At 41.4% G+C, this 17,563-nt stretch overlaps 1 protein-coding gene across 1 annotated transcript; it reads left to right on the forward strand.

Moving 5' to 3' along the window:
* The first annotated feature begins 3,604 nt into the window (after positions 1 to 3,604).
* Positions 3,605 to 17,295, forward strand: ehd1a (EH-domain containing 1a). The gene is made up of 6 exons (XM_034211892.1): positions 3,605 to 3,993; positions 9,603 to 9,700; positions 14,100 to 14,341; positions 14,923 to 15,093; positions 15,698 to 15,862; positions 16,199 to 17,295. The coding sequence occupies exons 1-6, from the start codon at positions 3,605 to 3,607 to the stop codon at positions 16,730 to 16,732; spliced, it is 1,599 nt and encodes a 532-aa protein (XP_034067783.1). The 3' UTR covers positions 16,733 to 17,295.
* Positions 17,296 to 17,563: the final 268 nt, after the last annotated feature.

The raw sequence follows: 17,563 nt of genomic DNA on the forward strand, positions 1-17,563 counted from the left end.
TATATATATATTCATAAACAATTATAACTGTTTTCCACAGGAATCCTAAAATGGATATAATATGATCTGTTCAGGATATAGGAGGTTATCTCGATAGATTTGACCTGAAATATACTCTTGTCTAAAGAGTACCAGTGAAGGTGTCTATTTTAGTGTTGAGGTCAACCATGCATCTCAAAAGTCTTTCTTAAAAATGTTATATTTATTCTCAAATATGATTTTCTGTCACAAAACTGACCAGATGATACGTTTTTTGCAGACTTTATGATTAACACATTCATTCTTATTTTAGCGCTGAGATTCACAATACTGATTCTCCACTTTCACGGTGTAATTATATGGTAAAAATATATATCTGGGTGGGCAAAGTCCAAGGAGACAACAGGAGTGAAGGTCTCTTCAGTCTACCCTTAAATTGCTTTATGGCCATGTTTTTCAAGGAAGGAGAGGTTTAAGGGTCAAAGCTCAGCCTGGATAAAGTAGGGGGGATTATGGGATGGGATGAGGTTTACACAAGTAAAAGATGCACACTCATGTTTATTACTTATGTTAGAAGCCATATCAAAGCCTGTGTGTAAAATATTAATTTTGATGGTCTAAAGGCCAAGATATATTTGCAGGAAAAGCACTTCCTCCTGACTCCTATCTCACTTTCATTGAGTGACTGACCCTGATTTTATTGGTGTCATAAGGGTAACATGTTTCAAAGAAGCAGTAAAACCCAAGATCAGAAGATGTAAGACTATGTTGGATTATATTTTACAAACCTTTTTATTAGGTGTGGGTGGAATTATCACAAGGGCTCAGATAAAAATATGCAGTAAAATGATTAGATTTCATGTAGTCGTTGGTGCCCGACCAAAAGAGGGCAGCATTATTTCACATGTCAAACTTTATCACACAGGAGCCATGGAGTTCAAATTTGTAGTATTGTCAAGTTCTTAACTTTGCAACGTTATTGGGATCTGGCAGGTTTAAGGTATTGGGACAATTATACTTTATAACACACACACAACAAAGAGGGGCATGTTCAATAGTTGTTTTTGTTGTTGGGGAGTGGCTTTTTATAAGATAAGCTTTATTATCTGTCACAAAGAAAAAAATCTCCTTTGACATGACTCAACATCGAACAAACAATTAACATTTAAAACACAGTTAAAAAACATATATCAAATGAGAACAAACACTAATAAAACTTAAATTGACAAGAACAATACAATCAATAAATTACAATACATTTTTAATTTTCCATACATTTTTCTTTTTTTACAAAACAGAACATTTCCTGACCTAGGACCTCAAAAGAAAGAAAGAGACGTTTACAAAAGCAGGGCATTTGCAGCAGAGCAAGGTCAGTTACTGTGCACATAAAGATAACAAAAGCATTTTCAGTGATACTTTGTTCTAATAACACCGTTTTGTTATAACAACCCATCCCACTAGGAACAGTGAAACACAAGTCCATCTTTGTCTAAAAGGGTCCATTTCACTTGTGAGTCACAGTCATTTGTTCCATCATGTAAATCTGTTTTAGTGTTTGGACCCACTGAGGTAGGTTGGTGGTTCAATGTATATTTTAATTGTCAAATGAACATAATCACATAAAGGAAAATGTTTTGTTTTTTTAAATCACACCCTATGATATTTCCAAAGACTTGGTGTTACTACCACCTTTTTTCTCATTTTTCTAGAGGAAACTATACAACCAACAATGTAATGAAATAAATACCACCTCCATGTTCTCATGCTCCGTCAGCTGTGCCTTGTCTGTGGGTCTCACCAGCTGTAACAGCATCTCCATATGGAACAACTCTGGCTTCCAGTGGAGCTGCTGTTATCTGTGGTGGGACACCTCTTGTCATCGTAAAAAAGAAGGTGCTGGGACTCGCTTACATATCGGACTCTCTGTAGCTTACACATCTGACTTTCAAAGTCAAAATGGTTTGTGTAAAGGAACACCTTCTTTTTGCTGTTTTTGAATGATGTACCACGTTGATGCTTTTTTTCTATACAGGTTGCTCTTTACAATAAAGCTGATGCCTTACATCCTGTTAAACTGTCTTTCTTTTCTGTTTCTGTGTGCCGTTTGAAAAGATAAAAACATGTGATCATCATGTGTTATCATTGTATACATACGTTGTGTGTGTGAGTGTGTGTGTGTGTGTGTGTGTGTGTGTGTGTGTGTGTGTGTGTGTGTGTGTGTGTGTGTGTGTGTGTGTGTGTGTGTGTGTGTGTGTGTGTGTGTGTGTGTGTGTGTGTTTGTGTGTCTGTGTGTTTGTGAAATTGATATATGAATATAAAAATACATAAACACACAAGGCACTATATCTATAAATCGCAAACATTTCACTCTATTAGCTGCAAAGAACAGCTCAAAGTGTGGTGTTAGAAAGTCGAGCAGAAACTAGTAAGGTTCAAAATTCACATCCCCCAATCCAACAAATCCACTATATTAACTGAAGTGAAAGCAAAACAGAAACAAGTTTAGGCCTCCTTGTGCCACATGTGGTTACTATCAGAAATGACCACGTGAAACCAAAACCACATTTGAATATTTAAACAACATTTCTTGTAGGGTAAAAAGAGGTACTGAATACAATTCACTGACATGAATAGGCTGAAGGTCAAGCCATAACATCACAGACATAAAAAAACAATTTGACATTTATTTAAGGATAGACATTTTTTTGGGAGAGGATGTTTGGGTCAACTTCATTAGTTAATAATTATTGATATTATTATAATAAAGCGTTAATTCACGTGTCTTATTTCATTGATACCACAAAAACAACAAAAGGTTGAAAGAGTGTAGTGTTAAAAATACACAACTATAGAAGAATACACACAATATTACAATAAAAACAGCACTTTTTTAAAAGTGTGTGGTTTTATTATTGTACGTTTTATTCTTGCTAATTATTTATTGTCTTTTATGAAGACACTTGGGCCCAATGTTATTGTAAAAGGTGATATACAAGTAAAGTTGAGTATGAGAGTCAGTATCACTGTGGCATTGATATGAGGAATATTGCAAACCCAAACAATCCTGATAAATGGTGTTATCACAAGTTTGAGGCAAGGCCCTCCATTCATATTACAAAGTGTGTCAGATACTGAACTAGGTGTAACCGATGAAGCTTTTATTGTGAAAGATGTGCATTTCCGGTATCCTTGTGCCAGCCTTCTTTGGGGGTTCACTCAGAGCCTATTATACCGCTCTGGGTTCACTAACCCACTAACTGACAGCCGGTTGCTAAGCGAATTAGCTAACCGCTAAGAGCAGCTGTGTCGTTTACACCGCCACAGTTCTGTTGTATCAGACCACATATAGCTTAATATAGCTAATTTACTGAGTATTTGTGGCTAGTGTAATTGGCTATCCTGAATTAGCCAACGTCAGCTGAAGGAGGCAGTCCTCGCAGTGCGTGGCTAGCTAGCAGAGAGGAGGGAGGGGACAAAAACTTCAAGACCTCGCCCAGCCACCGCTTCATTCCAGCAGGCAGCTACTCTCCGGACGGTGTGAGAGATACACACCACTAAACCAGATTAATATTCGAAGGGGAGACCGGCACAGTTGTGTCAACTAAAACAAAAGCTTGACATCATGTTTAGAAAGAACTTGAAGAAGGACCCGGAGCTGTTTCAGAACGTGTCGGAGGGGCTGAAGCGTCTCTACCGGAATAAGCTGTTCCCGCTGGAGGACACGTATCGGTTCCACGACTTCCACTCCCCGGCGCTAGAAGATGCCGACTTCGACAACAAACCCATGGTCCTCCTGGTGGGTCAGTACTCCACCGGAAAGACCACCTTTATCCGGCATCTCATGGAGCAGGACTTCCCTGGTATGCGGATTGGCCCGGAGCCGACTACGGACTCTTTCATCGCGGTGATGCACGGCGAGCAGGACGGGGTGATCCCGGGTAATGCTCTGGTGGTCGACCCCAAGAAGCCCTTCCGCAAACTCAACGCCTTTGGCAACGCGTTTCTTAACAGGTATAGTCCACAGACCACATTCGAGAGTTATTAGGCAATGTTATCAAAGCTGGTAAAGGTGCAGCTAGTTTTAATGACTTTGTATACTGCAGGGTAGCTTGTGAATTTACTCCAGGTGTAACTAAAGTCTGATTTAAGTGTTGTTTATATTGCACATCATTAATCCAAATCTGTAAAGTAACTATAGTGGAGTAAAAGTACACCATTTACCTCTGAATTGTAGTGGAGTAGAAGTACAAAGTAGCAAAACATTTCCCTCAAACTTGTACTTATCTACAGTACTTGAGTAAATGTACTTAGTTACTTTACACCACTGGAACTGAGCAGTTAGAGCCCTACGTTTATTTATCCACTTGTGATTGAAATGAATAGGTTGTGTCTGTCTTTAAATATCATGTGTTAATACAGCTGTTTGTCAAGAACTGTGTCATAACAGAAGAGGATTTAAATGCCCCCTCTGCATGTCCCTACATGCAGCACACAGGTACATTCACAGAATGCTGTTGCACATTGTTCCCAGCAGTGTCAGAGCCAAGTGTGTGTGAGAGTTCTCCCTCTTTCATCCTCCTGAGAAAATGTGGTTGTTTAGTGTCAACAGCAACATGTAAACCCCTCTGTGTATGGCAAAGCAAGTGACCGCAAGGTGCTTTCCAACATCTGATCCCTGATAATTGATAACATCTGATCATTTAAGTCCTTTCACTTTGGACCACGTCTTGCCAGTTAGCATTCACCTTGCCCTACTTCATACTTATTTGTATTTAAAGCTCCTGTCGTGGACACTGCTGACAGACTGTTTTGTACAAAACAAAGTATTTTTATTTTGTATACCAAAACTTGCACAACCAAACCAGGACTGAACAATACATTTAATTGATCTGGCAATATCGAATGCAAAATCTAATTTGTATGTGGCATAATATTTGGTATCGTAAAAATATGTACCATTCTGAATGAAGTGTTGTGGTGCTAAAGAGATCACCTAGAGGGCCTTCAAATCATATTATACAGGTAGAACAATGGGTTTGGTACATAACCTTGAAAAAACCACGATCATTTAATTTTTTTTCAAATAAAATAATAAATATGCAATAAGGATAGGTCACTACAATATGGTAAGTCATATCTCAGTAGCAACATCTGTCAACAAATCCCTAACCCAGACCATATTTACTAGGTTTTGGACGGGGGAACAAGATTCCAAGCACTGGCTAATGCTCCCATGAACATAGATTTAAATATGTAGTTTTGGTGGAAGATAAATGTTCACGGGAGCATTATCTAGTAAGCTGACTCTCTTTTCTCTTTCTTTACACCACATATAATTTGTCCCAATGTCACAGCATGGCCTCTTGAATTTACTGTAGAAATAGTTGTTAGTGTTGCTAGGCAACATGCTGACCTTGTCCTGCCCTCGGATGTAGGTGCCATAAGCCCCTTACCCCTCGGTCATATAAGTGTTAACTCATCAGTGGAGGCCTGCGAGCCAACTCCCTATTTCACTCCACCTGTCTGTAGGCGATATGAAACCTTATCACAAAGGTTTAAAGGTTTTTGTGAGACCGTCTCTTAGTAGTGTTTCATTGAGTCAGCAGGTTTTACACTAGGACATTCAGCTAATCAGAGGTTGATCCACATTACCCAGAGATCCGGAGGGAACCTCCTTCTCAAAGTTTTATGAATCACTCAGTGAACCTTAGGCCTGATGGCAAAGTCTGAAAAAACTTCCTCTTGGCAAGATCTCACATGACTCACAAGTATTGCACAGGTTGAGTTCTCACTGATTAATGCAAGATGAGAATTACAAAGAGAGAGAACTCAGAGTGCTAGGTGGGAATGCAGAAGTTGGCAGAGCCAGTGTGACGATGTTTAGTGAACACATCTTAATCCAATCTATTGTGGGTGGATTTCAGATGACATCAGAGGGCTGACATCCAAATGTTGATGGTGTCACTTCCTGTAAAGGATGTGGGTATACCCCCTCTCTACAGGCCCAGTGGCCAGAGTGGTGGTGTCACCCTATACAGGAAAAGCCAGCAAAACAGATTAACAAATAATACATTAATGACTTATTTGTGGACACTTGACATTCATGATCTTGATCTGTTATTATGTTGAGGTTATCAGGTGGTTTGAGTGGCCATATATTGTATTAGTAACAGGACTACATTTGACAATTCCCCAGGCCTATTTACTGTTATCCGTCGGGATCCCTTCCTTCAATTGTGTGAGAGTGTTTGCTTTATCTTTCATGAGTGAAAGCTTCTGCCAAAAAGAATCAGTCAAACTTAGAAAAGTGAAGTCATGCATTTCGGATAACACGCTCAAAAGAGAGGGGGTGTCAGACCTCAGAGATTCACCTCTGGAGTTTATTACCGACTTGAGGGGAAACCAGATAAGATTTTTGTATAAACAAAGGCTATTGTCCGTTGTAGCATCATTTGTCAAACTGTTGGAAACAATCCTCTGAGATCATGTGACTTGTGGTTCTCTTTGAATTCAGGCTTGAGCATTCATTGGCTTAGGGAAAGCTCCCATGATCATATGTGTAGGAGCCAGGAGTGATTTCAGAGTGGATTTTGTAGTCATGTTAAGGTTTGTGGTAGGTTATATTTAGTATTTCTTTTGTTTTTGTTTGTGATACTTAAATGTATTTCGGTATGCAAGATAATGGGGAAAGTTGGGCCCCATTGTTTTCCGATATCTCTGTTTGAACAGTGTGGTGTATGTGTAGGCCTTAAACTAAAGTAATCAGGTGTGCAGGCAACTAGCCCAAAGCAAGCCTAAAAACGTGTTCAGGAACCAGTTCCAGACAAACATTTGGAGGTCAGACTAGGCCAGTTTTTCACTTTCCTTTTGAGGAGGCCAAAAGTATCTGAGTTGGCTTTCCGCTGTTGGTTGACTGAATGTGTTTTTCTCATAGAAGTAGATGGATATAGATGTGAAAGATCACATTTTGAGTTGACAGCTTTTGGTGAAGGGGAGAATGACATTTCCAAAGGGGCACAGAAGGCCTTGCTCAGCGTGGTGCTCTTTAACTATAGTCATTCAACCTGCAGATTAGCCTCTAACTACCAGCCTCAGATAGGATTTACCCCCTCAATATAATCAGTTATTTAAGCAGAGTAAACAGAAATCAGTATTTGGATGTGATCCACACATCTACAATTTACTCTTGGATTTGGAAAACCCAAAATATAGTGTCTGGTGTTCTCTTTCTTCTAGCTTGCACATTTTTACAGCTTTACTATTATTTACATTTCAGAGCAGTCTGGTTTCAGACTGTGTCTTGTTGCACTGAATCTGAAATGTTGCTGTAAAAGTAACTGCACATAATCCTGAACACTTGTTCCTGCTTCTTTTTAACTGAAATACCGCTGCAGTCAGAGGGTCTCAGTGTGTTTGTGCTCTGTGTGAACATTAGTCAGTTAAGCCCGAGTCAGCAAAGCTTAAGTTCCGCACCGGGCCACCCCGTCCCGCACTGTCCCGCTCCGTCCTGTCCTCCTCATGGCCTCCTCACTCCCGGATACTGACTCTGCACTTTTCTCAGAGGAGGTTACACAGGCACATCTTTACATACAAATGCACATGTGTGTAGGTATTGATATCTGATGAATAGATCATTTATTTTCAAACACAACAGCATTTTAAAGTAGGCAAAAATGTAAAAGTAACACAGTTGTAAAGTAACCTCCTTGTCCACATCCCTAGTGCTAGCCACAGCGCTCTGTTTCCTCTTCTGTACGGGAAGTTGAGGTTACAATGTGAAGGTCAGGAGGTGGGGACTGAGAGGAAGACCCTCTTTCATCAGCTGGGGCCAGACCCCCAAATTACATGAGAGTATTAACCCAGGTTCACGGTTCACACCAGTGCCACAGCCTCACAGAGGGGATGGGTTTCTCACTTACTGGAGACATCATCAAACAGTGAGGAATCTCGGAGAGCTCTAGTCTCTCGGTTCCTCTGGAAGTGTCTTCTGCTTCGAAGAATTCCAGCTCAAATTCATCGGAGCATTTTTTCCATGTGGAAAATGTCGGGATAGATAGTTAAATGGAAAACATGAGCCAAAATTCCTACTGGATATCATACGCCATTAGCTTTGAGAGGGAATGGAAAAACCTGCATGTTTGTTATCTTTGGCAGTCACTGCCATTGTAATGTAATAGCATGCTTAGGATCTATTTGCAAGAAGCCCCTCTCTCATACTTGTTCTTTGTCTTTGGTTTTTCCTTTCTCCTCCCTACGTGTGGTATGGAGTGCGTGTGTTTCTGCGCTCAGTGTGGTTGCAGCAGGAATGTAAAAGCACGGTTCTCCCGGTCTTATGACCCGGTGCCTCTGAGCTCATGTTGTGAGTATCGGTTCAATTTGAGTGGAAGATCAGCAGAGCAAGAAGTAGTCTGAACCGTGGGGTGTTTTTAACAATCCACTTCTTTGTCCTGAGTGGGAAACCATTGTTTTATGTAAAACCACTCATCCTGTCACGTTTCATAGTGGGTGTGCCTTGGTTTGATTTCTGTCGAAGAGCAACACTCCCCTTTAATGTGTAAACCCCAGTGCTTAAAGGAGACCATTGTGTAGTGACTAATGTTAAATTAGCAAGACTCAGGCATACAATTCATATCTTACTATGTATTGTACTAGTGTTTCCTACATTAATGGTTACCTCCTACAACCCCCCACCACTGTTTGGAACATCTGAATCACGTAGTCCCATTGCTGTTGTAGATCTAAAGGGTCAACTGGAGCTGACACAATACATCTATTAGTCAAACACAAAGGATTTGTCTAGCCATTTTGATTATAGATTCGTAATTCAAGTCATTGTTTTGAGCAGGAAATGCCAAGTTTTTATTGATGCCAGCTTTTAGATTTTGAGGATTTGCTGCTTTTCTTTGTCTTATCTTTAACACACTCAATGATTCATCATCCAGAAATGAATTGGCAGATGAATCATATACATACTAGTGTAGGCTCCAGCCCTAGTATCAAGATCAAATCAACCCACCAGTATTAACCTATTCTATTCAAATGAACACTTTTGAGCTGCAGGGTATTCCAGGCAGCACCCTGAGCCCAAACCGCTCCGTACCACCTGCAGCGACTTTGTTTGTTTTAATGCAACATTATTCCTCTTTTGTGATTGCCTCGAGACTTGACGGTTGATTCTGAAAGCTTATCTTTAAATCATAGATAATAGAAAAGAATAGGTGTGACATTATATCCTAACTCACTTATTGTCAGCCTGCCAACATTGATTGAAAGCATGTTTTGTTCTCTTGGTGGAAAACAATCAAAATCCAACCAAGAGATTTGCTTTCTTGCTTCTTTAATGAAAAGAGAGGCACTTTCACCAAAGCTTTCAATTACAGCACATTTCAAACTGGACCCAGGTAAGATGGCTGCCATGTGTTTTCATCTCAGAATGCCATTTAGAAAAGTTCACTGCTATTGTTGAATACATATGGCATGCACACTCAGCGGCTGGTTTTTGACTTCTCTCCCTCTCTCCCTCTATGCCTCATACTCTCGATCCTTTCTCTCTTCTGTCTTTACTTTCCTTCTCTGCACTCTGCACCCTCCCCTCTCTCATGGCTGCGTTTTCTCCGCAGGTTCATGTGTGCGCAGATGCCTAACGCCGTCCTGGAGAGCATCAGCATCATCGATACCCCTGGAATCCTGTCGGGAGAGAAACAGAGAATAAGCAGAGGTCAGCTGACGTAAACACCCGCACTTTACTCTCCCACTCACCCACTCCCTTTAGCAGAGCCGCACCCTCCCTGCTCAGCAGCTCTGCAACACTGTAATGCCATACATGCAAAATGAACCCACAGGAAGTCACGAGTGCAGATATGAAAAGGAAACATGCTTAAGCAACGTACAAGCTTCCTTTCCTTAAGTCTCACTCTGGTGTTTCTGTGTGGTTCATAGTGCCGTCCAACCCGTATTTAAATCTAACACCCTCAGGTCACAGCCTAACCAAACAGGTCATGTCAATCTGATGGACGCATAGGGTAGCCAAGAGAAGCACTTTGAAGTTCATTTCCTATCTGTACCTGTGGTTTTCTGCACCATCCTTTTTCACATCCTTCCTTATTTTTTGTTTTTCTTTCTTTCTGTTCAGATTGGCACATAGCCAGGTTTATATTAAAAGATTAGCGACAATATGTGAAAAACATTTCCTCTATGCGGCTGTTTACCCCCTAAATGTGTCTTGTATCATTTATCACTTTATACCCGAGTCATTTCCCTGTACTGTGCGGGAATAAATACATTTATATCTTTATCCATTCGTCCGTGTGCTGTGACCTACAGGGTCACTCCAGATTTGCCACATCCACAGTTTTACTTGACTTGTGATGATCCTACAGAACTCAGGCTGCCGATAACAGCTGAACACAGCTTCTGCTTTCTCTACCTGGTTCAAGCCCCTTTAAGAGGAAGCACACGTTCACATGTTTTGTGTGTTCTCTAGGGAAAGGATGTGGAGTAAAATGGCAAACCTAGCAGAGAGTTTCCCAAGACCCCTTCCCACCAGCACCTCAGGGAGCTGTTACACTGTCGGAAATCTGCCCTTTATTATTGAGTTGGATTTCCCACGACACACGGCAAGAAAAGAAATTGAAAACTGTTTAACATGTAGAGCTAAAATGAGTCACTATACAGGAAATGTGCAACTATTCAAGGAATGGATTCATCATTTAAGGAATTTTTCAAGGAGAGACGCCAAACACTCTTTGGTTATAGCTTCTCCCTTTGAGAATGAGCTACTTTAACTATTAACTGACTGTTGGTAGCACATACCAAGCTATTTAAAGACATTACTTTTGAGCTTTTTGAACATTCCTTTGGCCATTTTTCAGTGTTTTCTGACATTTCATTGATCAGTGTTTAACAATTGAATAGAGTAAATGATTGTCGGAATAACTGAAATTGTAAATAGCTAGTTGTAGTCCTTATAAGATGCAAAAGGAGAGACGGAAAGAGTACGGTGGTTGGCAAAGAGACACTGTCAAACTGGCCAAACAAGCGACTGTAAACAGACAGTAGTAGTGCCATGCTCTGATAAGCATCTGAAGGAAGTGTCTGCATGAATGAAATGCCGGCTCATGTCGAGGTGACTCCATCTGGAAATCTAATGCCTCACACCTCAGTTTTGTTTCTGGACATACATGTTTATACCTTCTTACTCTTGAAAACCAAACGTAAAATACACACACTCCCTCTCACACATTATTCTCTGAACGGTTTTTATGTAAACAAAGACACAATGCTGTACTACACAGACACAATGTACTCACTGGGTCACATATAAACAGGTCTGAGTTGGTTGTGCAGCTCAGGTGTGACGGTCGTGTGTGTGTGTGTGTGTGTGTGTGTCACTTCAGACAGCTTTACAGTCGGAAAGAATATAATTGTGTGTTGTCAAGTCATGGACGCTTTTTATTTCACAATGCTTTAATTATGGATCCATTTTTGATTATGTCAGCAAATGTGGCTCAGAGTTCCTTCCTGAGTGAGCAGTGAAGTGACGAAAACTATAACGAAACTGTGATTTTACAGAACTGGTTGGCATCTTTCCCAGATGACTCAAAATAGTAAAAAGCCATTTAGCAAATTTAGCTGACAGAATATGTTTGCACGTGAACTTTTAAAACTTGTGGACATGACATACCCCTGAAGTAGAATTATGAAATGTCTCCACGCTTAAGTTATTTCTCCACGCTGCCCATTCTCATGTCTTTAAGCTAAATGGGAATCTACTGCAAATGATAAACCGAGCTGTTGAAACGATTGGTTAATTGGTCAATTAGTTGATCAACAGAAAATGAACAGCAATTATATTGATAATAGATTTTGCTGAAAAAAAGCCATCGGCACCTTGTTTCACGAAAATGAAGATGGATATATTTCACTATTTCTTTTTTCTTGCATCCCTTATGTTTTCATGGGGCTGGTATGTGCATTTTGTTGATCCTGGACACAACTGGGGTAGCAGTTTTTATGCTAAGCTAACCAGCACCTACCTGAAACTGTATATGTATCGTGCTGACATGCCATTAGTATCGATCTTATCGTCTGTCTTCCAGCAGGAAAGTAAATCAGTGTTTACCAAAATGTCAAATCATTGATTTAACTATCCAGGACATTTATTTAGTAATAAGACTTTATTTTAAGACGAATAACTCTACAGCCTGGACTTCTTACCTCTCTGCTCTGTGATTGGCACATGATGATGAGGCATGTGGAAACCTGTCATCGGCACACGAGTGTTCCCCTGCATGTCGACCCACATGGTAAAGACGCAGCAGTTGTCGATGCTATGTGCTATAAGTATGTTGAGGCTTGAACAGCTGTTTCTCTGTCTGATTCCCTCACACTGTGTTAAAAACAGACTTGAGAGAGAATGAGCAAATGTCCTCGGCCTGCTCCCACAGGGATTGTGGACTTTAAATATTCCCCTTTTATCCCTCTGCTTTCACTTTCCTCAGACACAGCAAACTCATTTTGTCTAAGATCTATTCCTGTGTCAATCTTTTATTATATTCATGTTTCTCTATTACTCACCCCCATCTCCCCCTCTATCGCTCCTTTTTAGAAATGTAAAATATGGTCTCATTCTGTCCATCTGCTGTATCTCTGTCCGTCTGTCTTTTGTGTACACGTGCTGAGGCTCAGTCAAAAGCCTGCTATGTTGGAATGCATGTGCAGCAGATCTAGATCTGATTGTGCGACAGACGGGATGAGCTTTGAGAGCAACTGCATTCTTCTCTAATCAGATGACACACGGACGCTAATCAGAACCATAATTCTCTCTTCCTCACTTTCCCCTTTACTCCTCGAGGCTCAGGGAAAAAGTCCCCTTTGTATCATTCCACTTAGCCCCCTTGTTTCTCCAATAACCAAAGGAAGTGAAAAGCAAACGGAGTTTCTCATAACTGACACTGCATGGCGTTTTATCGTAACACTTGTATTTCCTCTCTCAGATCTTTGCTTCCTTTTTTTCTCATTACAATCAGGCTTGTTTCTTGTAGGACACGTTGCTGAAACATTTCCCGGATAAAAAGTCATTTCATTCCACGTCGGATTCTCCAAATCAAACCGTCCCTCGTACGCCTTTCCTGCTCTCTCAGTATAGCTGGTTAATAGCTAACCAGGGGGAAACAGTCCTGCCTTGAGAGTCCTTATCTAAACATTAATGGATCAACATTACTTGGAATATGAACGTAAAACTAATTTAACCTGCCGACATACAATTGATTGACTTATTTATCTTGTATTTATCCACTGCAGTATGCATGTTTACTATGTGTAAGCACAGTACTAGTGCAATCATGTAACACATGCATTCAAACTGACATGAGAAGAAAACAAGGTAACGACAATCCATTAAAGTCAGTTCAGAGCAGTGTGCAGCGTCCTTTTGAACCTACCTTTACCAACGGTTCTAATACACAGGGTTGTTCTGAGTTGAATCTCACTCGCTTAATCACCAAGTATTAGCCGAAGAAACCAGTGTAATGTCAGCCAGAAATAAAACATGTCAAGGCAGAATTGTCACTAAAATAAACTTGAGACAACTAAAAAACAGAGCAGTTGATATGACACTTTATCTGAATATTATCTTTCCTTCCTAAAGTCACAGTAATACAGCATCCTTTTGTAAAACTGATGTTAAATAGTTGTATTCGGACTAAATTCATTCAGGACTTAACGTTTTCCTGACCTTCAATCAGTCAATCAGCTATTTTAAAACAGCGGGAGATAATCCCGTGAATCAACTGAATACAAATAGCAAGGAAAATGTTTTAGGATTTCACTTTTTTATGTATATTCAGTGTTTATGAATTGAGTGTTTATCAGTATAAAAAAGACTAAGAGAATGTTTAGTAATATGTTTACCAGAAAAGTGTGGGTTTTTATTTTCTGATTTTAATATCATTTGGATGTCTTATCTGTGGTCATGTTTTAATGTTCTGCATCAGCTAACGGGGTCCTAATATAATCCTAAATCCGAGTAGGTGCAATACTGAAGGTCATCAGGGGTCACATCGGTGCTTGTGTCGATCCCGTCTTCAATCCGCTGCTCTCTCCTTCTTTCTCTCCAGGGTACGACTTTGCGGCGGTGCTGGAGTGGTTTGCAGAGCGCGTGGACCGCATCATCCTCCTGTTCGACGCCCACAAGCTGGACATCTCAGACGAGTTCTCCGAGGTCATCCGAGCCCTGAAGAACCACGAGGACAAAATGAGGGTGGTGCTGAACAAGGCCGACCAGATCAGCACTCAGCAGCTGATGAGGGTCTACGGAGCGCTGATGTGGTCTCTGGGAAAAATCATCAACACACCTGAGGTAAAAAAAGACAGAAATCTGCGTATATGTTTTTGTAATTCACAAATTCCTTTCAATGGAAAATGTTTTAATTTGAGTGGGATCTGAGACTTAAATGTTAATGTTTTAGGGAAACAGTTTCTCTTTTAGATCAGTCTGGTCAGGTGACTTTCCCAATGATGGTGTCAGATTTAAGGAACATCATAGTGTTCTCAGTTTGTCACCGTAACAAAACACTACCGCTACCTGATATCGTGTGACCCGGCTTGTCTTATGATTTCTCTCTGACTGTGAAGTTAATGTTTGATCCGGGGCCATATTCATAAACCAGTCGCAGAGAAACCTTTGGAACATGTAGACAATTATTCATTGACTTTGAGAGTGCTGTGTTTTGTGAAGCTTCTCTACAGGACACATAAGTGTTAAGATTGTCTTATTGCTTCACTTTGTACCTCACTGTCCAGAATTGCATTGTCACACATCGTGTATATCTATTTTCTCTGTGTTTATTTGGAGTGTACACATAAGAGCTTCTGGTTAAACCAGATGAATGAAAAACAGCAGAGATTAATGGAGGTTAACTTGAGCAACGGTCATTCCAGGTGGTGCGCGTGTACATCGGGTCGTTCTGGGCCCAGCCCCTGTTGGTGCCAGACAACAGGAAGTTGTTTGAGGCAGAGGAGCAGGATCTGTTCTTGGACATCCAGTCGTTGCCACGTAACGCAGCTCTGCGCAAACTCAATGACCTCATCAAACGAGCACGCCTCGCCAAGGTTAGTTAACTAGAGGCTCATTTCATGTCAGTCCATCCATTAGTTCAGGTCAGGACCAAAGGGCTGCTTCCATTGTCCTGCTGCTAAAGCAGCTAGAAAAACACCTGACTTTAAAAGTTGCCTGAGTGGATCTTATTGTCACTCTCGTTCTTTCTCATTTCTCATCACCACCCCCTCTCCTCAAACCCCACAAGAGGGGGAATTCTCACAGAAAATCCTGTTTTATGCAACTCTGTCAGTGTTTAGTTTATTTATTAACTAAAGGCAGAAGTAAGTGCAATGTTATGTCTTATGTAGATTTCATGAATTCACAACTTTTAAAGTCCCCCATGAAACACATAAAATACTCATTAGTCATGTTGCTTCAGCAGATAAATGGGAAAACAGACTACTGGTGTCAAACAACACAGTAAAGTCCAAACATTCAAGTGAAGTAAGATTTTGCAAAACATACTTTTTCAGTGGGGGGTCAATATGACTTTGTATTGGTAGCCTCTGTCGATGTTCATTCTGTGACCTGGGACGTTCGGTTAAAGACTCAGTTCATACAAAACCACAGTTTAATCATCACTGAAAAGATGTCCTGTTCCTTCATGGTGTCCAGGTGCAGGCCTACATTATCAGCTCTCTGAAGAAGGACATGCCCAGTGTGTTTGGAAAGGAATCAAAGAAGAAGGAGTTGATTGCCAACCTGGGAGAGACCTACCATAGGATCGAGAAGGAGCACCAGATCTCACCCGGAGACTTCCCCAACCTCGTCAAGATGCAGGTAAGATTCAATAAAAGCCTGAGCCTGAGCTGTATCAATCAGAGTTACATATTTGATGAAATCACAGCTTTGACTCTATTTCTGGCGTGTTGCATAACGCTTTATAAACAAACAGTTCAGAGTAGAATGACCTCCTGACCTTTACTCTCTTCACATCTTTGCCTTCTCTTTCCTGCCCTCTCCCGCCCAGATGGGCCAGGACGGGGGATGAGATTTATTTTTCCTGGTTTGTCAGGAAATCCTGCTTCTTGTATGCTACATACATAGGTAGCCATTGAAGACTGATCTATTTCCATCACCAATTCCTGTTTTCTCTCAACCCCCTCATCCCTGCAGGAGCTGCTGAACGCCCAGGACTTCACCAAGTTCGCAGCGCTGAAGCCCAAGCTGCTGGAGGCGGTGGAGGACATGCTCGCCAACGACATCGCCCGTCTCATGGCCATGGTGCGCCAGGAAGAAGCCGCCATGCCCAGCCAGACCGTGAAAGGAGGAGCCTTCGAGGGAGTCATGACGGGGCCCTTCGGTCACGGCTACGGAGAGGGAGCCAGCGAAGGCATCGACGAGCTGGAGTGGGTGGTGGGTCGCGACAAGCCCACATACGACGAGATCTTCTACACGCTCTCTCCAATCAACGGCAAGGTGTCCGGCGCCGCAGCCAAGAAGGAGATGCTGAAGTCCAAGCTGCCCAACACGGTCCTGGGGAAGATCTGGAAGCTAGCCGACGTGGATAAAGATGGCCTCCTCGATGATGACGAGTTCGCCCTGGCCAACCATCTGATCAAGGTGAAGCTGGAGGGCCACGAGCTGCCCGCCGCGCTGCCTGAACATCTGATCCCTCCGTCCAAACGTGGCTCATCCCTCGAGGCCTAGAGGGGGAGGAGAAACAGGAAGAGGAGGAGGAGGAGGAGGAAGGACAGCCTGGAGATCAGCCATGTCATCGCTCTTCATCGTGTTCAGAACTCTCCAAACACAAGCAGGCATCATCCTCCATCAAGCTGTGAGTCTCCAGGCACCAGGAGGACGTATAGCTGTGATCTTTTTCACCCAGAGAGAGACTGGAGGGGGGGGGGGTCCATCTTTGTGCATTAGGGGATAATATTTAGGTATCTATTAGAATTAACTGGGTGTTGATTTGCAAACTGATGAAAGGACATTGCCGGATCATGAACTGAGGATTGGAAGTTGCATGATGGATTTGTAGATCCTGTGTAAAAGATGTCATCTTAAGTATACAGTCCATATTATTATATGTTGATCCAAAGAAATATAGTTTTTTTTCCCATTTGGAGAGAGAAAGAGGAAATAAATCAAAACTGTTTAGAATTGTTTTATCTATATTTTTGTATTTCCTGTCTGTTAACTTTGACTCTTTCCAAATGCTTCCCTTTTTATTATTTTGCCAGATAAATAAAAAGGAATACTGTACCATCTGAGTCGCAGACGTATGCATTTTTATTGACTCGTTCTATGATATATTACATTGGAGTTCAAGACAATCTGATATCAGAATGAAACAGTGAAACGAAGAGGACAAAACCCAAACTATTGAAGCTTTAGCTGTAGTCATTTGTCATTGAGGAGATTGTCACATACAGTGTCAGGCAGAGGTCACCCTGACACTGACTTTTATTCTGATAGTTTCAGTGTAGTGTACCGCCCTCTGTAGGACAGAAACAGTCATTACCCACACTGCCACAGGAC

The sequence above is a fragment of the Gymnodraco acuticeps genome, unplaced genomic scaffold (genome assembly GCF_902827175.1).
Source record: "Gymnodraco acuticeps unplaced genomic scaffold, fGymAcu1.1, whole genome shotgun sequence".
Classification (NCBI taxonomy): domain Eukaryota; kingdom Metazoa; phylum Chordata; class Actinopteri; order Perciformes; family Bathydraconidae; genus Gymnodraco; species Gymnodraco acuticeps.